The sequence below is a fragment of the Spea bombifrons genome, chromosome 2 (genome assembly GCF_027358695.1).
Source record: "Spea bombifrons isolate aSpeBom1 chromosome 2, aSpeBom1.2.pri, whole genome shotgun sequence".
Lineage (NCBI taxonomy): Eukaryota > Metazoa > Chordata > Amphibia > Anura > Pelobatidae > Spea > Spea bombifrons.
The window spans coordinates 60,949,389-60,973,238 of record NC_071088.1 but is presented as its reverse complement, the minus strand read 5'-3'; the positions used below and the strand labels follow the sequence as shown (position 1 = coordinate 60,973,238).

Here is a 23,850-nt window from a genome sequence, read left to right as displayed (position 1 = left end):
TCCATAAGATGCCACCATTGCGAACGGCTGCCGAATCAGCGTGCTGGGCGTGGCCAGAGAGCAGTAGCTTCACACCCACGTGGCCTGTGTGCTGTACTGTGCTGCGATGCGCCGCTATGTGTGTTAGGCACGGAGCTCCACCCACCGGGCCGGCCCAACCGGCTTCACTGTGAACGGGGTTAGAGCCGCAAGAAGCATCCTCTGTATAGGTTACACGTATCCCCGGGAAATACGCGACGAAATTACGAATATATAATGGGAGTCCTAATTCAACTCCTACAGAAGCATGTGTGTAGACATATATGCAGACATTACGTACAACTGTATTATTTACACTTGACGTATATTTGTGTATATATATATATATATTATTTATAAACACAAAAATATTATGAAACACCTTTGATATTATATATATGTATATAAATATATATATACATATATATATTTATACATGCACCTATACATATGTCTTTCTACAGTTTTTAAATGTGTCCATATTGGCTCACCACTATATTACCTATACGTTTCTATGGTTACAGTCAATATATATTGTTAGACATCATGTAAGAAATATCTATGCAAAAAAGAAAATCATCAAAAAATCACCAGCATATCTTGCAGTTTTGATGTATATAGCATCTTATAATTAATATTATATTTTCTTTAATAATATCCATATACATCCATGTACATTTAATATTGTTATTCATATTTAAATAATTACATTGTGCATATGTTTGTTTCTATGGAGATCCATCTAAATGTGTGTAATGTGTGTAACATATATATATATATATATTTATGTATGTGTGTATATGTATATATATATATAAATATATATATGATAATGTGTATATATATATATATATTTAATATAGTGCGTGTATGTATTCACATGCGTATATATATATTTCCCAGTGATCACACTCCTTAGCCTTGTATAAATCCTAGTCAGTCTCTCATGAAAGTGCTGAAGGAGGAGGAGACAGGAGAGGAGGAGCAAAGGCTGCATCTTATTTATTTATTTCTCTCTGTCTCGCTCCCTCTCTTTAAATGCTTAAGGTGAAGAGTGCAGAGCTAGCCGATCCCAACACATGGTTCAGCCCAGCTCCGTCCCAGGAGAAGAAAGACACAGAGAGCAAGGAAGCAAGAGAGAGAGAGACTCCCTGAGAGAAGAAGAGAGGAACATCTTGTTACTCATCCCTACCAAGCAGGTGTGAACCCCCTTTCATACAACCATCTTACCACTCTCCTACTGAGGGATCCCCAGCAGATACCTTCTCTTGCCTTTGGATCGCACCTTTACCATCAGGGGATGGATGAACCCAATTATACCCCAAATGGCTACCATAATCACGACTATGAGGTTGTTAGCTGCTTACTTTGAAGACACAGCATCTCCCCACGTGTGGCTCCCTGTTGTAGTAGGGTGGCACGCGTGAGGACCTGGAGAAGGGGGTTCCACATTCTCCTATGACCAGGACATCAAAAACCCAATATTACAAAGGTACAAACTGGAACCACCCGGCATCAAGAATCCCCAAGAGAAGCGATGAATGTATTTCTTTTTTAAAGACCGGCATGAAAACTAAAGAAGGGGTGGTACTTTTTACACCCTAAATAGCCCACACCCTGCTAATTTGGGGTCAGACAGATGAATCGCCGTTGAATTTTAATAGAATTTTCTTTTTCACCCCTCTATATTTAACATCTGTTGCTGCTAAACACTGAGAATAGACACCTTTTTGGACAGATTTCAAACACACCTCCCTTGCTTTTAAATTCACAGAATTCTCATTGTAGATTATATCTGGAATTTACATTTTTGGCAAATTTCCTCTGAGACTTAACTCTTGCTTTCCTGAACAGAAAATATGCCACAAAAATGAGAATATCTCTGTTTTAGGAAGCTCATCAAATCCTTCAATGCTGAGCAGCAGCATCGTATTGCAAATTACAGTTTACTGACAATATTTTATATTGATTTATTGAACAGATATTTATCAATCTGGTGCCTGCTTATGAAGACTATTATTTTAATGCAAATCCATTTGCAATATTTATTACATTCAATCAGACATTTAGATTTTTTGCTTCAAATTGTAATTGATATTTGAGGTTTTTTTTTCCAATATATGGATGAATTTAGCTGCAATTAGTTTTGCAATTTAAAGAGAAATGAAATTATTAGACATTTGGAAAAAGTATGGCATGTTGATACAAATTATATCTTTCCAAATAATTACTCTTTGATGAATTAGCAAAAGGTGTCTATTCAACTATTAAATATATTGTGGAAATATTCCATACCCCTTGCCCAACAAATATTTTTTTATTAATATAAAGTGGATTTTCAAAACCATTACATAGAATAATATTTGCAGTTTCCGCCAGAGAGTTCATTTTATTTGACTGCACTTTTTATTCTTAGGCTATTCCATTTTTGATCTATATTTTGATCCAAATGAGGATTTAATGTTTTGACCCTTTTTAAATCTTGAATGAAAAGAGAAGGCTGTTTTTTGGACCCGTAGTAATGGAGAAGTTGGAAGCTGAGTCGGATGTGGAGCCACAGGGTCGCCCCCGTTCCTGCACCTGGCCTCCTCTCCCTGACCCTTCCTCGGATATGCCTTTGCCACCTCATGGTCTGGACCCCAGTCAGATGAGGAAAGCAAAAAGTTCACGCAGGAATGCCTGGGGTAACTTATCTTATGCTGACCTCATAACCAAGGCCATAGAGAGTTCTCCGGAGAGGCGCCTTACCCTGTCCCAAATTTATGACTGGATGGTCCGATTTGTCCCGTACTTCAAAGATAAGGGTGACAGCAACAGCTCTGCAGGTTGGAAGGTGAGGACTCTGTTTGTAATCCATAAAGCCATTCCATTCCATAATTTCCATTATTATAAGGACACTTACTGGAGGAAGGTTGTTCATACTTACAACATAACAGATCATGTGCTGTGGAGGGAGTTTAATGCAGAGTTGGAAGTGATTTTTAAGCCAATACATGCTATTATAGTGATTGGTGGGAAAAGGCTTTTATGGATGTATGCAGCATATAGCTGATGTGGGTTAAATAAAGCAAACTGGGCAAGAACTTTTGGCAATAGTACAGGTGTCAATATTGGGTGTCAGGTATAGCGGCGAGTATACGGTTTAACCTCTGTTAAATGTAGTAACCGGAAAGCGTGCTGGACATACCATTGTTCGTAAGTTTTCTTGCCAATTTATATTGATACCTGTGGATATATTCCTAGCGGTCTCCTACAGCAAAATCAAGCTGGTTCCTACGTTCTACATTTGTCCTTCCCTGACTGAGTTCTTTACATTTAAATTCATTTGTATGCGTAATGCATATATACAAATGTTTGTGGCCAAAGCAAGGGTCAATACAGTATTGAATACGCTCTAACTTTGAAAAAAAGCCATGTGGAAGATAATGGTCACCCCCATTACTTGTAGTAATACACAAATGACTACCTTTGTGACATTTTCTTACACCATCGCTAGACTTAAACTGAATTAGTGCTCAATTGTAGTGTTTGGTGAGACCCAGCCGTATATATATATGGACCACATTCTCCATTTCTGTGAATAAGTACATTGTGTATACCCAAATCCATTAATGATACTGTTACAAGCCTACCGAAGAGGGTCTGACACTATTTGCAAAGTTCCCCTAAATGTATATAGCCAAATGTATATTATTGGTTATATAGCTACATTTAATTTTATGTAGCTATTGGGAAGCTCTTGCTACACCCTTTAGCATAACCTTCTCTGTTCCCCATATATATTGTTACAGTACAAATACAGCATTTTAAATAAAACAGCAGCTTTACGTTTTTACGTGCAATGTATGTACAAATTAAATAATGTCTGCATGTCAAGCTTGTGTTCATTGTCCTTCTCCATGATCTAAGGAATATGTTTCATGAGAAAGAGGCAATGTAACCTTCCACAAGTTCCATCTGTTTTCTAAAACAATTCCCCGTTAAATAATTCAAATAATCATTTTGGGGCCTTGATATATGGCTGTCTACAGTCACATTTATCGAGCAGTGAGCTTTAAGTTTAGCAGCATTTTTCTCTAGGGAGTCAACGGTATCTTGCATTGGCTTTTCAGCAATTCTACTAAATAGTGCGAGTTTAAAACATCCCACTCTTTTGCTCTTCTCCCACACCCTTTCTTTATTTCTGTCTGTCACCCTTCCCTTCTGTCTTACTCTTTATTTCCTCTCCCCCTTCACTCACTCTTTACGCTGCATTACCTAGTGAAGTGTCTCAGCTGTTAAGCGATGCAGCTTTATAGTGGTGAAGAGAAGGGGGAGCGACTTGTAACCCATAGGAGTCTGTGATTCTGCACACAGAGAAAGACTGAATGCAGCTATATGTAGGGGGCATGTCTGTTGTACCTTTCGTTCAATGCAGGGTGACATCAAATGAAAGTGGGCCATGAATACTATCCCTCCTCATTCAGTACAGCAGAGGAACAGATGGAGTAAAACCATGGGAATGGATCTTGTTACCCTTGTTTGTAGGTGTCGCTGTAAAAGGGAATGAAAGGAGCCCAAATGTGTCTCTGTTATGGAGGGTGACAGAGATACTGGCATAAAAGATTAATACGCATGGAGTCTGAATTGCAAATCTCAGGGTTACACCTATGGGGAATACAAGCTGTACCTCCTAGTGCAGGGTGACAGAGTATGACACCTGGATTCTAGTAGAGAGGTGAACAGAGCATGACCTTTATATATAGATTAGGGCTACAGGAGGACAGGGTTATAGGTGTTGTCTGCCTGTCAAGGGTCATAGAGATTTGTATACAGTCGGGTTTTGTATTGGATGGTGGCCAAGATGCAGAGGCGACATGCCTGAGGATGAGATGTCATAGAACAGAGGCTGTATGTATTTAGTCTTTCTCTCACCTTAAAGCTGACATGGGGTACAGTTTAGAAGGAAGTGGGAGCATGGTGATCGCACTTCAAAGAGATTCACGTAGGAAAGAGCTATAACCATTGTCTGTCCCTCTTACTGCAAAGCGGTAATGTAACCTCACTGAAGATTGGCACAAGACGGAAATATTATTGGAGCATAGTCTGGGACCTTTCCACCATGCCAGGCGACAGAGTGCACACGAGTCTATCACTGCTAAGCAGATCAACCTTCCTGGGATTTAATGCTGGATAATATTCTTTAACCAGCTTATTTCAGACAGATTCCAGGATAGAGAATTAGCGTCAACCATTCCTTAAGTGGCAGATTGGGTATAGAAATACCCCTAACACAGAAGGGTCTTCCATTATTAATAATTAGATATACTGAGTATTTATAGCTGTGCAGTGTTTAAATGATAGGCACAATAAGCCTTATTAGATACATAGCATTATCATATAGTTTCATTGTCAGGGTTCAAGTCTGGTAACTCATAACAATTTTACAGTGTTCTGCTGTACACTCATTGCTATATATATATTTTCATTTCCAAAGCATGACCATTATAAAAGGTAGTATTCATTCTTCGTACTCAGACATAATATACAATACCGGTCTTCTATTATCAGTTTGCGTATTTGTCATCCTTTTACAGAACAGCACTCATTATCACGGGTCACAGGAGGACAGTATGAGGTTAGTTTTGGGTTTATGTAGGGACAACTCTGTCTTTTATTATGCCTTCCACGCAGCTTTCAACTTTTAACCCATTATGGAACATAGTGTCTCTGAATAACTTTGTGGCAAGAGAAACAAATTGCACATACCATATGTCAGAGTAACCCTGTAGTGTGCAGAAACAACTATGCGGTGTAACGTCATGTGTTACATTGTCACTGGAAAAAAGACAAAAACTCAGTGTTTTGCGAAAGGTCCCACCTGTTTCTTCCCCGTAGGGGATAGTCCTTTTTAGTCAACTAAAAGTTGTAAGAAAGGTTCCAATTCTATGGTTTTCTTCTTAACCCCAAGGGAGAGATCACTGTTCTGCTGGGAGGGACGGGCACTAGAAACTAAACACTGGGTGACATCCTAACTGTTGTACATGTTTCTGTGTCTCTCCCAGGAATTTTTTAAAATCCATATTAAATCCATCCTCCCCATTATAATATAGACGTTAGATTGCATGGCAGAGGAGAGATAGTTTTTCTCATAACTAATTTCCCCATCTCTGCAGTGAACTGCAACATTTTAAAGGTCTTGTTCTACTTAGACAAAACGTTGATTGTACACTCCGGTATGTTAAACTACTGAACTTTGGCAGATAGTGTTAATTGTTTCAACTCAAAGTTTTACTCACGTAAAAGCTACACAGAAACTTTTAAGACGCTTTTTCAGTTTCTATGGCAACCGACTATCAGGGTCTGCTTTTGCATCACGGGACAAATAATACCTTCTAGCAAAAAAAAAAATGGAAATGTTTGCATGATTACACAAATATTCCCAATATAGATTTGGGCATTTAGCACTATTTGGATTGATGTTTCTAGTGCTGAACTTAAAGAGAGAGTTTAATGTCACTGGCGACCTCATTAAAGAAGAATGCATAAGCCAATCAGTGGCAGGTAAGCATTGAACGGGAAGCACTTGCCGTGCATGCACACAGGGCTGTGAACGGATCCCTGTCTGCTGCATTTCCGTATATCACGTAAGGGGAGATGTGTTCGGGCGAACACATCTCAGCAAACAAAATAGCTGGGGGAGGGGCAAATGCATAAAAACGTTGGCCAATGTTTCAACTAAGTGCAGCTCCTCCACAGTATAGTATATACAAACCTGTGCACACCATTGGCCTCTCCTATATGTAGAATACAGCGAGAAACAGGCTGGTTTCCTATGTCAGTTATTTTCCCTGTATATCATTATGTATCTCGGAAGCACAGGGCCAATCTTTCATCTCTCACAGGTTGTTATTTCTCCGAGAGAAAACATGGCCCGTTATGGAACTCACACATTGTAGTCCCCCTTTAATTTTTACTAAATGAATGTCTGCCTCCCCCACCCCCTACCCTCCACATTCGTCGTGTGCGGCATGATACAATAATTGGTGTCAGGGCCTGGCAGAGAGGTGACGTGCCATTCAGAGGAGGCCAGCTGAGTAATTGAAGGAAAATGAGGCACCTGTGGTGAAATCCCAGAATTCTTTGTGTCTCTGCTAAAACGGAATATTCACAGGGAAGAGAGATTTGTGGTAGGACGTGAAGATATATGGTAGAGAGGAGAGAAAGTGTTGCATTCATACTTTGCCTGGCTAACATATTAAGTCCAGAATGATATAAATCTGCACGTTCTGGCATCCTGCATTTGTCTTAAACAGTAAGAACAGCCAAAACTCAACTTTCTGCATAACCGTGGGCAAGTTGCCTGACATTACTAATTCATAAAATACCCGATGGTCAAAAAATGTGTAGGAAAATGTGGATTTCACAATACTTTGAAAAAATGGGATTATTCTTGGCTAAATTGCGCAACGAAATATTTTGTCCAAGATTATATACATGAATACAGGTAGACTAAACCTTGTCTTAGTCATACTTGTATCGTTCAGTCTTTAGGAAGCTTGCAGTATGGTGTGCAAGGGAGATGGTGTAAGTGCAGAGTGGTGTGCAAGGGACATGGTGTAAGTGCACTGTGTGCAAGCCAGGCGGTGAGCTTGCCAGTACGCAACATGTGCTGCTTCAAGTGGGTGCTCTCAATAGTTGGAAAGGCGTCTGTGGTGGACTATTTCCAAATCCAGACAATCCTGCCAAATCCAAGATAAATGGAATGTACATTATTTGAAAAATGATCTACAAACACAAATAAGTAAATACAGAACACTAATGAAAAGGATACCAGTACGTAACAATAAATAACAGTATGCTTAAGTCTCAAAAGTATATAAAATGTTTTTTCATGTAGGAGCGCATGCAATATTCTGTCCCCAGAAACTTGTCCTCCAGTTGACTGTAGGTCTTAACTTCGCACAAGGTTGTTCTACATTTGCTAGCCTGTTATAACCTTAGCACTCCAGCCCATAGAAGCTTTGAGCCAAATGCTTCAGCCTTATCTATTTAGCAGTTACAACTTTTATTGATCTGACAAGCAACCTCCCGTCCCATAGTCCAATCACATTGCAATTTTTTTTACCTGTAATTCAGTGTATATATTAATATAAATATTGGTTATGTGACAGTAATTGCCTGCTTAGTATACATATTAATGTATGTCATTTAGCTCTGCACAAACATATAAACCGGTATATATCTATCTATATATAGATATATATATATATAAATAACAATAATATAGCTGACAGGGCTGCCAGCAGAAAACTTGTATCAATTTACGGCCTGCACCTTAATGTTCCATGTCTCCATGGCCCCTCACGTAATAGGTTCAACCTGTCCCCACCAAACATGTTAAAATACATAGCCCCTGGATCTTCATTACTACACAAAACTTGCTGTTAGACTTGCTGGCTGCCAGTGGGGCCATAGCATCATTCAAGGTGCCAGCATGGGCAATGCGACTACATGCCTCAAGTAGCTATACTGTGCTGATGCAGCCCTGGGAGACAAGTAAAATATATGTTAACAAACCAGTATTTCCTGTTACAGTCAAACATTATGATATCCGTATCATATATGTTATATATCCACAGCACTCCTGCTTTAAATGTTCAGTACCCTGGTGCATTCACACAGGATCAGAATATCCACCAATAATTTGAAGCACTGTTATATCAGTAATAAAAAAATATTTAATTCATTTTTTATGTGAATTTTTTTTTATTTATTATTCAATTACGGGTGTATGAGATATATATAATACATATATACAGTATATATATCTATATACGCTATACGGACAAAACCATTGGGACACCTGACCATTACACCAACACAGACTTTGATGACATTGCATTCTAAATACATAGACATTAATATGTAGCTGTTCACCCCTTTGCAGCTTACACTCTTGGAAGGCTGTCCACACAATTTTGAAGTGTTTCTGTGGGATGTTTTGCCCATTCATCCAGTAGAGCATTTGTGAAGTCAGGCACTGATGTATGACGAGAAGGTCTGGCTTGCAATCTCCGTTACAGTTCATCTCAAAGGTCCACTAGACCTCTGAAGGTGTGCTGTGGTATCTGGCACCAAGACCTAAGCAGCAGGTACTTTAAGACTTGTAAGTTGCGAGGTGGGGCCTCCATGGATGCATCCTGGCCATCCACATGATGTAAAAGAAAACATAATTCGTCAGACCATTCTTCAATTGCTCCGTGGTCCAGTTCTTATGCTCACGTGCCCATTGTAGGGGCTTTCAGCAGTGGACAGTGGTCAGCATGGGCACCCTGACTGGTCTGCGCCCCATATACAACAAACTGCAATGCACTGTGTGTTCTGACACCTTTATATCAGAACCAGCATTAACTTTTTCAGCAATTTTAGATCCAGTAGCTACTCTGTTGGATTTGACCACATGGGCCGGCTCTTGCCTATTTCTATCCTTTATTGCCTTAAGTTCTCTCCTTTCTGTGCAGAGGTAGTCCCAGGGCTTGTTTTTAGGTTCTGGAATCAAATTATTCAGATCCAGCTTTGCTGGTTTCACCTGTTAGGCAGGCGTGTCATACTATCGCTATCTCTCAAATATGCAACACTGAACAGGGTCAGGGCAGCCACCTATTGTAGTTCTGGGCCCAAGCCAATCCAAAATAACTCTTGTGAAGACAGATTTCTAGGTCTGTCCACTACACATGACATACATCAGTTGTATTCAAACCTTAGACCTACTAAATTTGGACATGTATAGTTTTATACCAAAGGTGCTACATATTGAAAGTTCATGAGTGCTGAACTACGGAACTAATTTTAGGATTCTAATTAGGCACTTGTCTGTTGCTTGTTTTTGAGATGGGATCAAAATGCTAGAAGATAGATTATAAAATGACCTTACAGGAAAGGCTAGTATGGCTCTAACTAATGTATAATGAAATCAGTGAGAACTCTTAATAAACCTCCTCAACTTAAATATACATTAAGTAGAGTTGGCTCATCTGGCAGGAGATGCTCACTTAGGTAAGCCCTTCATAATGCATAATAAAGTTGGTCAGTTGAAACTGTAACTCTCATATTAATTACCTCTAAATTTGCTTTGTGTCTGATTTCTGCATCCATTATCAGTCAATATGAAGAAATCATTTCTGCATTGGAAACAATGCCACTTTCCCACACTCATACCCCAAATTGATGATCTACATGCTTGCTAGAAAGGGAGAGTTCCAAATCTGTTATTATATGATTCATATTTACCATTCTTTCTACAAAAGGTTACCTGCAGTTTTAACTTGGGTGCCTTATTTAAGAAGACCTTCTTTGTATTAAAAGGGAATTCCAGTGTAGAAATATGTGAATTTATTGTTGAATGAAACATGTATAGTGTGATAATTATCCTGAAAGCAGCATACGAGAATAGGGAAGGGACATGGTCCATTACCTGCTGATGCTCTGCAGCTGGGCAGCATTGATGCAGTGGTACATGTAAGATGCAGATTTGTGTAACTTATTTATTGCATTGAAGAAGAATATGGGATACTTAAGGACTAGAGCTATCTATACCATCGTTAAGATAATAATGCATGAAATCCCCCATACATGCCCACTGGGACCTGGTGTCCCTGCAGAGTGTGGCAGCGTGGATGCCTGGCTCCCTCGGGAAAGGCATGCTGTAACATTGCATCATTAGGAGAGGTGGGTTGTGTCCAAGGAAACAGGTCTCTGGGTAGCAGCACCTACAGTTAACTCTGCAAGTCCTGTGTCTGTCGTCTGACCTTTTTAACCCTTTTACTGGCATACATGTAATGGCAATAAGCTATGATATCTTTAACCAAAGAGTGTCTGAGTATATTTTTAGAAAAAAAAAGTGTGTATATTTACATGATGTTGAATCATAACGGAATCCATGCGGATAGAAAAGATACGTAGGTATTAATATGATATCTGTATAGTACGTGATTTATTTTAAAACACAAAAGAAAGGCATATAGCACAGGGAGCAGGTAAAACTATAAGAGAAAGTAAAGAGTGGAGAAGAGGTCACAAAGACAGTGAAAGTGTTCTGCCATAATTGGTCCCTTAGTGTGGATGCTGTAATACACAGGCAGAGTTGCACACTGTATTACCTCTAGTATCTCCTCTCGTCTGCCCCCACCCTGCAATTGTACTCACTCCAGTTTGCTCTCTCCAATCTTAATTCCTGCTGTTTCTCCAGCCAGACATCCCAACCCCCTTCTCAATCTCTCACCCAATCTCATGTACTCAGTTTCTCATTTCTTTCCCCAGTTGCTGCCATATTCTGTCTTGGCTTTTTACCTTTCTCTTCCTAACAAGTTTTTTTTACTATCATTCTAACCAATCTCCTGCTCTCATTCTCTTCTACTTTTAGTCCTGGTTTGACCCCCTACTTCCTCTAAAGTTCTGGAACTACAGGGATTTCATCATAACCCCCCCTACACCCCCTACGTCAGGAAGTCAAGTTCTGTCCTCAAATGAACCTCATGTAAAACCCACTCCCACTTATATTCAAACAAATAACACTTGCAGCTACGGATCCTATACAACTTTCCGGAGAACTCTGCTTGACACAAAGGACCTATAAACCACTGACATATGGAATAGGGTATACACAAGGGAAATGTTATATATTATATATATAATGTTATATAAAGAGAGTGTATGTATAGCATGCACTATAAATAAGAGGGTGCATTGAGCTTATAGGAAGAAATTTGGAGAGATATGAGGAGTTACAGGGAAGAGATATATGTAGAAGTTTTCTCTTTCTCTCTGTCTGCTTTGTATTGATCCCTCTCTCCAAGTGTCTTCAGAAACTCGAGGTCACATGAGGAGAGCCGACGCTCCCCGCACATATTTCTCATGCTGCCTACATCATTTTTATTACAGCACCATAAAAGGATTGAGCGTTTTAGACCTGGGACAGTATAGCTGAACATAAAATATAGTACTGTTGAGTATCAATTTACAGATTTACAGTATCAATTTACAGATTTACAGTCAACACAGCTTAATGAAATAATGCTGGTATCTACACAATAGAGCCTGAACAGGCCATCTTTGGGCCTGAAGCAACGCCGTTTTCCCTCCATGTTCATAGAATAAATATGTGAGATTTGCGGAAAGTATGCAGCTGAGGAATCTTTATTACAGAAAAATTATTATTATCTTAGTACGTACAATCAAGGGGTATAACAAACTGATACATTGGGTAAACACGACCCTGCTTGCAAGCTTACAATCTTGAGGGGTATAGAAAGACACAAGGTTGAAATAGGGAGAGATAGTGCCATAGATGAATATGAGTGTTGTATTTGTGGCATAGAAGATAAGGAGGTTCTAGCAAAAAAGATTGTTTTGTGGGTTTTGAGGTCTCACTTGAATACTGAGAGGGAGGGTAAAAGTTGGAGGTTAGAGTTCCAAAGTGAGTTTCAAAGTGATTGGTGCTAAGGGAGGAGGAGAGCCTTAGTCCATGAGAAGAACATAATGATCAAGTAATGATCAAGGGCAGAAATGTACGGGGGAGCAGTACCGTGGAGGGCTTTCTATGTTAGTATGAGGATTTTAAATGTAAGCTTGTGAGCAGGGCTCTCTCTACCTAATGTATCGGTTTGTTTTAGTCTGTCAATTCTCGTCTTGTCGTACCCCTTGAAAATATGTATTGTATTAAGCGATGCGTAAATTAAATTGGCGCTATATAAATAAAAGATAATAATAATAATAATAATAATATTTCTTGAGTAAATAGGGAGCCAGTGGAGGGCTTCACAGAGTGGGGAAGCACAAGAAGTGTGTCGTGTAAAGAAGATGAGCCTTACAGCAGCATTTTTGGATAGCTTGCATAGGAGAGGGTTGTGAGAGAGGAATACCAACCAGAAGGGTGCTGCAATAGTCGTGGCAGTGGATATAAGGGAGGTAACTAGGATTTTTGTGGCTTCATTGGTAAGGAAAGGGTAGATGCACAAAATGTTTTTTATATAAAAGCGGCAGACATATAACACTTTTATTTAGCACTCCTTGTTTTTTTGCAATGTACACCAGGATACTGAATATCCCCTCAGTATAAGACTGGAGAGAAAGAGTCTATGGTTGTTAATAATGACAGTTAACTCTTGTTACTGTATAATGATACTGGGTATACATACAGATATAATGGAAAGCACTACAAAAGGACAAAAGGTGTGATAGTTCCACTAACCTGCAGCTTATGGCGCACCATATTTACAGCATGACTCTCACATAATACCCATGTTTAATAAGTTACATGTTAATAAATTAGATTTTAAAAACAGAGGTAGAAGACCTGTCCCTCAGCTGGACAGTCCTACTAACTAAGCATGTGTTCAGGGACATTACCCCCCCCCCCGGCATGATGCACAATGTGACCATATTTGACTGTACACAGAAGAAACTTACTTTTGTAACACAGATCCTTCCCGACTGCTAGAGGTGGCATACTAAATACCCCTTGCTTTAGCTTCAAGTAGTGTTTACTCATATTTGTGGCCCATAGATACCCTGATCCTCAAATCTCAGGCAGGGGTCACCTTGGCGTCTGAATTTGCCTTTCCTGGTCTGTAATTTACCAGTCACAATTTTTCTGACCACTGCACTTCAGATTCTCATTAAAATGTGTTATTATCCCTTAGATACCCCTCATCAATATGCAGAACTACAGTTTTGGAATGCATACAGAGATTCCACTTCCATGTATCCACTAGCAAGTAGCAAGTAACAGTATACAAATTCTGATGAGGGATAAAGAGCCTCTGCCATTCTAGCGACTGCAGTTCTCATCATACCACTTTACTGGGCAAGCTAAACCTTACAAGAATTGAATTCAGAAGCAGTTTTCATTATAGAAGATGATCCTGATTTTGGATTAAGTCCTCATCTGCAACATTATGGAAGTATATTTAATTTTAAGTGTATATTGTTCTATCAACATTGCTAGCAGATGAATAGATAAAAAAATATTCCCCAAAACTGGTGCATTCATGATGCATTCTGGTTTGTTGCGTTCACTACAGAGAACATAATGAAAACATACCTATCAGTGGACACATTTGTAGTTTTTATTTTTATTATTATTATTTTTTTATATACCGCCAACAATTTATGAGGCGCTTCTTAGAATACATATATTCAATGACAGGACTAGAATTGAAAGAATAAGACAAACCGATACATTAGGTGGAGAGGCTCTTGAGAGAATGGGGTGAGGACAAACGTAAGGAGCAGAGAATGGTGAGAGGTAGTGTGGGGGTTGTTTCAGTGACAGGGAAGTTCTAGCAACTAAGATAGTTCCATAATGGCTTAATTTGTTTTAACATATTTTTCAAGCTATACATTTGTTAATCCGGTGTATAACACAAATATAGATTTCATTTTATGCCTGAAATATGCCACCATGACAGGTTCAGTGCAAAGCAGCGAATCCCTCACACTTGTGGTTCTCTATAAGCATTTCTGAATGGATGGTGTATCAGCAGCAAACTACTCCACCTGAATGAATCGTAATTATGGCAAAACACAATTTCAACTGAAAATATACATATACATCAAAATAGTATAGCTTGTTTATTTTTGTTACCAACCATTATGCAGCACACTTTGTTTAATATCAGTGTTTAGCTACTTAATATCATTACACAGTGCAGCATATAGTTACAAAGAGTGGAATGTTTAATAGATTATTGTAGATATTCAACATTATCTTGTTACCTAAAAGGCCCATGTTCTCTTTACAAGATAAGGTAATGCGCGGTATACAGTAAGTATATGTCCTGGTCTCAATTTCTCTGTCCCTACAAACACCCTGTCAGGTTTCCATGGCAACCCTCCCGTCGCCGGGCGTCATGGTAACCGTCTGGGGCTCCCGTAACCAGGACGACGCGTGTGCTCCCCCACACACATGCACACACTTACAGAGGGAATTCCCTGCTCCCGCTTTTACTTAAAGGAGCTGTGCTTTATACCATTGTATAGCCGTGGGAGCCTTGCACAAGTAATCTGCAGAGATTTCTGTCCTTTGTTTGTATGATTGCGCTCTCTTTTCCATGCCCCTAATTATCTGCTTTAAGTTATTCTATGGTGGTGCCTCTCCTCCCCCCAGTAGTGTGTTTATTTATTTATTAAGAGCCAGGAGCCAATTTCTCTTTGCCCACATTTCTTTCTGTCTAATTTTGTCAGTGCTGCCTCTGCCTCCTTAATGAACGTTTTAACTCCTTCTGTGTATCTCCTTATTCTCCAAATTCCACTCTTTTCCTTTCTACTACCCCCTTTTTTTTTGCTCATATATTTCCTTCCCTGCAAGTGTCCTGTGGCTGAGCACCCCAGCATTGCCCACACGCTGTTGCGAAAGATCTACTACTGCCAGAGTGGACATAATCTTTTACTCCTGGATATAGGGGTACTCTGCTTTAGTGTCGGGGGCTAACAGTCTCAGTGTTTAGCACTTACCTGACACTGGCATTTCTACTTAATGGCACGCTTAACATCACAATGTATCATGTTTGCATCATTATAATAAGTTAACACTTACAGAGATAAAATGGTTTAACCATATATCTCAGATCCACAGTACAGCTGGGTAGAGAAAGGGCAGCCTCTGATGGCAGCGTGCAGTCTCTGTTACTCTTATTACCAGAAATGGTATTCAGTCAGCTGCATTTATTATTAATGCGTAGATTACGTTTACAACAATATCTCCCAATTAATAATGTTAACAAGCATATCACCTCCATATCACTGCACAGCTCAGCCGGACAATTGCAGGTACACTTGCACAAAGTCAGTGATTTTGTAGATATCCAGTTAGGTGTATGATTACAAAAAATCATACCAAACAGGTGCTAATGATCATCAATTTAATATGATGGGTCGAAGCAAGGCTGTGTAGGAGGAACATCCAAACTTCCTAACAAGGTGAGGCAGACAGGGGTTTCCAGATGTTGTATCCAAGCTCTTTTGAAGAAGGCATACAACCAAATTCATAAAGAACTATCTTCAGCATAAAGAACAAGGAGTCCTGAAAGTGATGGTATGGCCCCCAAAGAGCCCTACTCTCAACATCATTGAGTCTGTCTTGGATTGAAAGAAAATGGTGGTCACACCAAATATTCTGTTCTATCATTTTGCATTTTGTTAAAAGATAAAAATAAGCTATTAACACGTCTATTTTTGAAAGCATTCTTACTTTATAGCATTTTTCACCCTAACCCTAAAATGTTTATTAAAATATCCCTAAGGTGGGGACAGGGGCGTAACTAGAAACCTTAGGGCCCCGGTGCGAGAATCTGTTAAGGGCCCCCCAACCCATCTACCCCCTTCTCACTATCTACCCTCTCCCTCCCTACCCCTCTTCTCATGATCTACCCTCTCCCTCCCTAACCCCCCTTCTCACGATCTACCCTCTCCCTCCCTAACCCCCCTTCTCACCATCTACCCTCTCCCTCCCTACCCCCCTTCTCACGATCTACCCTCTCCTCCCCTTCTCACGATCTATCCTCTCCCCCCTTTCTCACGTCCCCCCCCTTTGTCACAATCTACCCACTCCCTCCCTACCCCCCTTTGTAGGTCACTTACCGTCCACTCCTGTGGCGTCATATGCCGGCGCTCAACTTGAAGCGCCGGGACCCGAGACAAACGCCTCACGCTCCCAACACTGCACTCTGGGCAGCGCTGAGGCAGGTGGCGGAGGCGGCAGCGGCAGGGAGCAGAGGAGTCCTGGAGTTCTGTCAGTCAGGGGGATCCAAGAGGTAAAAATGTAGGTCTCCATTGTAGCATTGGGCTTTCTATGAGCGAATATATATTGTACCCTTAATCTCCCTTTGATTCTCTAATGCTCTAAGCAGTTTTACTTGGTATTTCTCTTATTTTTAAGTCAGGTGACTAAATATTGACTAAATTTGGCAAAACTTAGTAAAATGATAGCTGATCAGACCACAGCATGTAATGAGTATTTGCTTTGCGCTAAAATGGAGACGTATTTTTTATAATAACCATTTAAATGCACTTCTCCCCACTGCACGCTTCTTAGGGAAACTTTAATAAAAGTCAAGTTTTAATTATTTTGGGAGGTTTTTGTCATTTTTTTGTAGTTTTATGTTATAACTTATAATTCATTTCATTGGATTCTGTTCCTTCCTCCTTAGAATAAATATCTGTGTCTAGTCCTATTGTACAAGACACTTGTATCCAATAAAGATGTAAGAGTGGTAGGAAATATATTTTTTTCTATTTTTCAAAACTAGTTTTGTAGGAATTGGGTGGCTGTTTAGTAGAGACCTTGGGGGACTGGCCAGGCAGGAGGCGTGCATGGAACGCCTACTTCATTGCAAGCTACAGCATGCCCTCCTTAGGCCATCTTCTACATCCCCCAGGGACCCTGGCACACCATGATAGTTATCAGGCAGTGTTTAATTATCATGCAACTTTTTAAAAGGCTGCCTCCCCATCTGTCATACAAGGTAGTGTTTAAGATTGAGAATATAATTGTGCTGCTGAACACACACCAGATACAGGCCTGGACTGGCCATCTGGCAAACCAGGTATATGCCTCATGGGCGGGTGCCTCATGGCGTCGCTCATTTACCCTTACCAATGCTTGTGCAGTAGGTACCTTCTTTCAGTATGCTGCCGCCAGGTGGATACGTGTGGCTGCACTCTGAAAGAATATAAGAATGTAGCCTGTCACCTGCTGGCCTTTAAGTGCCAGGGCTGTTTTAAGTCCCCAGTTTGGCCCTGATCACATATATGTGAAAGATCTAGGTGTATAAAACCATGTATCGCCTTAAAATGCAATGTCTCTCTTCAATCTGGATGGATACTTGGAAAAACATAATATTCAGGGATATAATCTTTAATTATGGGGAAACGGCTTATTGATCCAAGGAGAAATCTGACTGCCATTTTGGGGTCAAGAAGGAATTTTTTCCCTGGTTAGTGCAAAATTGGAAAGAGCCAAACTGGGTTTTTTTTGCCTTCTTTTGGATCAACAGCAACAGATATAGGAAAGGCTGAACTTGATGGACGCATGTCTTTTTTCAGCCTATATAACTATGTAACTATGTAATCCATTTGTAATAATATCCTGGTTTTCCCCCTTTTATTTTTCATTTTTGCCCTTTGCTATATTTATTTCTACAATCTACAGCCTTCAGGCATTGAAAATGGCGTGCTTACTGTGCGTGCATAGATATCATGGGGTGATGTAACATCCAGTGAACTGTACAGACCTAACACGCAACAGTGTGCTGAAGGAGCACGGAACAGAGAGCAGTCACAGTGCACAAAAGTCTTAAAGGGCTCATCACTGCTTGCACTTCTTACAATCCAAAAAAATGCATACAGCTACTCACCATCAATAAACAAAAACATTATTATTAGCCATGAACAATTAAACAGCACCCACAGTGTAAATACTATTTATTTTTATCTACCATGATTTAACTATTCACCGCAACACATATTTAAGCTTATTTTGACCATTTCACATTATGTTGCTCTGGGGTTGTAAAAAAAGAGCAATTCTGATACAAAGTGGTAAAACTGAAGCAATCAGTGTATGAACCACTAGAATGCGCTTGTTAATTTCTCCACTTTTAGCACTTTGTACAAGAATTGTTATTTATATATGTGTGTATGTGTACCACAAGCCTATCCTGCATAGTGTATAAATATATTTTTCCCGTTGGATTCTGCAAGCAAATTCTGTTCTTATTTTAGCCTGTGCGTCCTGCCCACTCAGTCCACCTGTCTGTTATAATGTACAATTGCACATGTGCAATGGTAAATACTGTTTAAGATGCTTTACAGTATACAATAACTACCTGTAGATAAACTAATATTCCTGACCTGGCTAGTATATATTATACACAGTGAAATGTATTCACTGAATAAGATATTATGGGAGAGCTGAACATTGAAACTCCCTGACCTCCCTATATATTATGAAAAGCCAACTCCAGTGCGCTTTTGGTGCAAGAGGGCCCTGCCTAAGGCATATTTACATTAGTGAGAATTCTCCCTATAATAACTATCCATTATACAGTGCTAGTTCAGCCTTTCTTGCAGGAGAAGAAGAAGCTTGTTTGGGTTGGTACTTCAGAAAGTAGAGTAATATCTGAGAGTTGGAATGTTTAGTTCCTTTGGACTCTTGCCTTACTAGATACTTGCTTGCTCGCACATACGGCCCTAACAATAAAGAATGCGTATTAAACTTTTTCTCCCTTACGCATGTATAGGTACCTTGTTAAAATAGATACAATGAGACCTTTTAAGATGAATCTGTACATCCTGACTTTTTTGCAGCAGCAGCAGCCTAGACTCTCCCCTGTCTGTAGAAGCCAGCAACAACACTCATGGCATGTGCCGGTACACTGCTACAATATGAATGCTCGATCGGGTTGATATTGTAGGAATTCCCAGGAGGGTCTGTCGGCAGTGCAGGGCTATGGAATGTGATCAGCAGAGAGATCAAAATGAAGGAGAACAAAACAAAAAATAAAATATAAAACAATATGAAATCTAAAGGGGGACAACGCTGACATACGTAAGACATAAGAGAGTTCCCCAAAGGGATCCTTATTCATATCGCACTAGTTACACTAATAATAATAATAAAAAAATAATAAATCCCCTCCCCAAACCCCTTAATGTAGTATTTAAAAAAAAAACATTCAATATAGGGTAATATGTAACGAGTGGATGTGGCCATCTGGAACATAAACAAATACGTATGTGGGATATTATGTTGCCAAACATAAATTGGGTTATAGTTCAGCAGTGATACCTAGTATGTAGAAGACATCTTAATCAGTAGTATATGTTTTTTATATACCGTATTAGCAATTATTACATGTTATATGCATGATCTTAAATGAAGGCCCTACTTGTCCGGAACAAAATGATGTATAATTTGTGGGGTACATCAAATTTGGAAAAGATAAAACATGGTTTAAAAAACAGATGGTAAAAAATGCATTATTGTATGAAAAAACCTAGTCTTGGAAAAAAGTATTTTGTAAGTTTTCATATGCTTTCTTCAAAGTCAAATAAAATACCAGCTAGAGACTCTGCAGTGTACCGTCCCCTCCGCTGTTCAAGTTTGATGCCTGTTTAGCTGTTAGAAGCAGCCAGTCTGTCAGGAAAGCACTCCTATTGAAATTACAGTGCCAAATGTAGAGTATTCTGCTGAATTCTGCTGAATTTCTCAATTCACTTGGGTGTAAAAAAATAATAATGAAATAAGATGACTCTAATAAAGTACATATGATGGCTGTAGTGAATCAGTTCTTGTTGTTCTCGGGGTACAGATAGGTCTTACTGCCATGTTCTGATCCAGACAGTGATACCAACATCAGATAAAAAGCCTGTAGATACCTATTTCTGTGTTTTGCATTCTTACTTTCAATGATATGTTTAACGGCTCTTCTGTGAAATTGAACACTATTTTTTTATATGATGGTTATAACATTTCAAAGATTATTGTAGCTTTTTCTTTTACTTTGATGCAAACATGTATTACATGTTACAATATTGAGGTTTAAATCTTGCATTTATTTGTCATAGCTTTAATAAGCTATCATCATCTCATAACTATTTTTATTTTCTTTCCAGAACTCAATCAGGCATAACCTTTCCCTACACACGCGTTTTATCCGAGTCCAAAATGAAGGAACAGGGAAGAGTTCCTGGTGGATGCTGAACCCGGAAGGAGGAAAGACGGGGAAGACTCCACGGAGGAGAGCAGCTTCTATGGACAGTTCTAGCGGGAAGTTCCTTCGAATTAAAGGCAAGACTGGTAAAAAGAAACAGCAGCAAATGCAGTCTGCTCCTGAACGCACGGGTGAGGGTAGTCCCTCTTCCCAACATGCCAAGTGGTCTGAAAGCCCATCTTCCCATACCAGTGATGACTTTGAGGTATGGGCTGAGTTCCATAGTAGGGCTAACCCTGCAACAGGAGCCATAACTGGAAGACTCTCACCTATCATGGCTAATAATGAGCCAGATGACTTGGAGGATGATGAGGTTACACCATCATCACCTCTTATGTATCCAAGTCCATCCAGCGCCTTGTCACCTAGTGCCCGCTGCTCAGTAGAAATTCCGCGTCTTGCAGAGCTTACTGGTAGTATCGGTATGGGTGAAGGCCTCTCAGACAACTTACTTGATGAACTGCAGGATGGGTATAGTGTGTCATCAGCAACAACCCTTCGCCAGCGCAATCCTGGCTTTTCTTTCTCTTCAAAATGTCCAACTCTGAGCTCCACATCTGGTGCATATTGTGGCTCTATATACAGCCAACCAGCTATGGGTATGATGAGGAGATTGCCCATGCAGACAATCCAGGAGAACAAGCAAGCTGCATTCTCGCAAAGCAGCACCTACAGGAATTCCTCTCTCCAGGATATCCTCAGTGCTATGTCCTATGGTCATAAAGACAGCCTGGGACATGGCGACCCTGGGTTATCGACTGTTGTGGGACTACAGCGTAGCCACAGACAGAACACTAGCATGTTAGGGAGCTGTGACTCTGGTACTGTACCCTACTCTGGTAACTTAATGAAAAGCCACAATTTGTATCACCCATCCAATTTCAACCACCACTGCTCTGTTAATAACAGTGCCTTAGTTAATTCAAATGGATTGGTGAACTCCTCTGAATCCTGTGGCTTGGCATCTGCCCCCCATCCTGCCTATTACAACAGCCAAGGAGGACATGGCAACCTTCTAGAAGGACCCTATCAAAGCATGTACCACCACCACCCCCAAATGTACAACCAGGACAGATTCCCCACAGACTTAGACTTAGACATGTTCAGTGGGACCTTGGAGTGTGATGTGGAGTCCATCATTCTCAACGACTTCATGGACAACGATGAGATGGACTTCAATTTTGATTCAGCACTGCCACCTCAGGGCGGATTTAACATGGCTGCTAGCGCACAGCAAGCAAATCACAGCTGGGTACAGGGATAAATGAGGACCAAGGACTGTCTTAACGAGCGCTGAATTAAAGGTTATCTCCAAGACACTAAGTCAGGTTCAGCTTATATGACTAGCTGATGGGCTGCTGTATAAATCTAGGGTTGGTGAAATGTTGTGTTTAACACTTAGAGCTTGTGAAGGTAAAAATAAGTAATAATGGCCAACTACATGGACTGCCTCATATGTTGAAAGGGAAAACTGATAGGTCTGTAGATTGAAAGGATTAAATAAAGCTCCTTGTGTGAAACCACCATTTCATCCAGCCAGACAAAAGGGTTAGAAGATCAAATGGAAGTTGTTGAGACCTTTCTTAGAGTGGTAAGAGGTACTCCATGAAATGTATGTAGTACATCTGTACAACACACAGAAAATCAAACCTCCCTTCTGTTAGATTAGGGACAACATTATCTGGATTATTTGACGTTGGAAAAAACATGTGCATGTGAAACCCTGTATACATACAATAATAGTCATATTCTTTAGTATCATATCCTTGGATTGCCTACTTACTTCTTGGAGAGGTCTCAATGATTATCTAGAAAACCCAAAAAGAACGCATTGACCTAACAAAGTGCTTCTAATCCCTATGTTCAAGTACTTCTAACAGGCCAGAATGAGTCTTAAATCGTAAGTGTTCCTGTGTATTCTAGATTAATAAACCTTGTTTGGGCAAGGACTCTTAAATGTCTGGCCTGAGAGAAATACTGTTGTAAGTAATGCATCCTAAAGACCTTTTCCTTACTATAAAGTAACTCTGCTGATTGTTGCCTTTTTAAATGCCATGAACCTGTACAATTGAGAGAACCACCCCCCCACCCTACCTTCCAAACCTTCCAACCTTCCAATTCACTTAAACTGATCTTACTGACATTGGTGTAAACAAGGTTCATCTAGTAAAGCCATTTTTATTAGAATACTTAAATTAAGCGGCAGACATAAGTTATATGTCACACGAGAAGTGCATTTATTACAATCGGGGTATTCCTTTCCCAAAATGCTAGGACATAATTGAACATAGTGATTGGATAACTTTAGGAATAAGCTGAAAAAAATGGTTCTAGAAATTTTAGAATTCACTTCTAATTCTATATTCAACCCATTATACATCATCAGTGGTGGACATAACGCTAAGGAGGTTACTATGTTCACATGCACTAAAATATAGCTACGTTTATGAATTATTTATTTACCAAAATACATGTTTTAAACAAAACAATTGATGTTAAGAAACTAGATTGTTCTTAAGAGCACAAATATCTTGTAAGAGATCTCCAACATTTAAATGACATTCTAGCATTTTTTTTTTCAGATTTAACTTTACATGTAGTATAATGGTGCTGAGTATCTCAATACAGCTGCAAAGTATACAGTATAATTATGAATTTGATTTTGGACCTTCCTTCAACTCTTTAAATCCTCTTATCCAACCCTTTGTCAGAACAAAATATGTTTTTTTTTTTCAGTTTTAAAAGAAAACTCTCGCATTAATAACCATTTGAAAACATCATTGTAATTTCTTCCTAGTAAGACTTATCAAAGCACTAAATGTTTAACTTTTCTTTTGGTAATTTCCAACCATGAACTAAACCAGCTGGAGTAGCCATGTACTCTGTACTGCAGCTGTGATACTTCTATTGCTGTGTATGAGCAAAAACGGGAATACCTAATATAGAATTTATTGAAATACAGAGCAGACAATCTTATGTCCCAAATCTCATTATTTTGTCTGTTATCACCCCATGTGTGTGTGGGAATATTTGGGAAGGGGATAGAGAGATACAATCTAGTATAATCCCCTTTATGTTA

The 23,850-nt window shown here is 39.6% G+C and overlaps 1 protein-coding gene across 1 annotated transcript; it reads left to right on the top strand.

Annotated features, from left to right (window-relative positions):
• Positions 1–1,214: 1,214 nt before the first annotated feature.
• Positions 1,215–22,849, top strand: FOXO6 (forkhead box O6). The gene is made up of 2 exons (XM_053454449.1): positions 1,215–2,851; positions 20,674–22,849. Exons 1-2 carry the CDS (start codon positions 2,540–2,542, stop codon positions 22,033–22,035), a joined length of 1,674 nt encoding a protein of 557 aa, XP_053310424.1. The 5' UTR covers positions 1,215–2,539; the 3' UTR covers positions 22,036–22,849.
• The last annotated feature ends 1,001 nt before the right edge of the window (positions 22,850–23,850 follow it).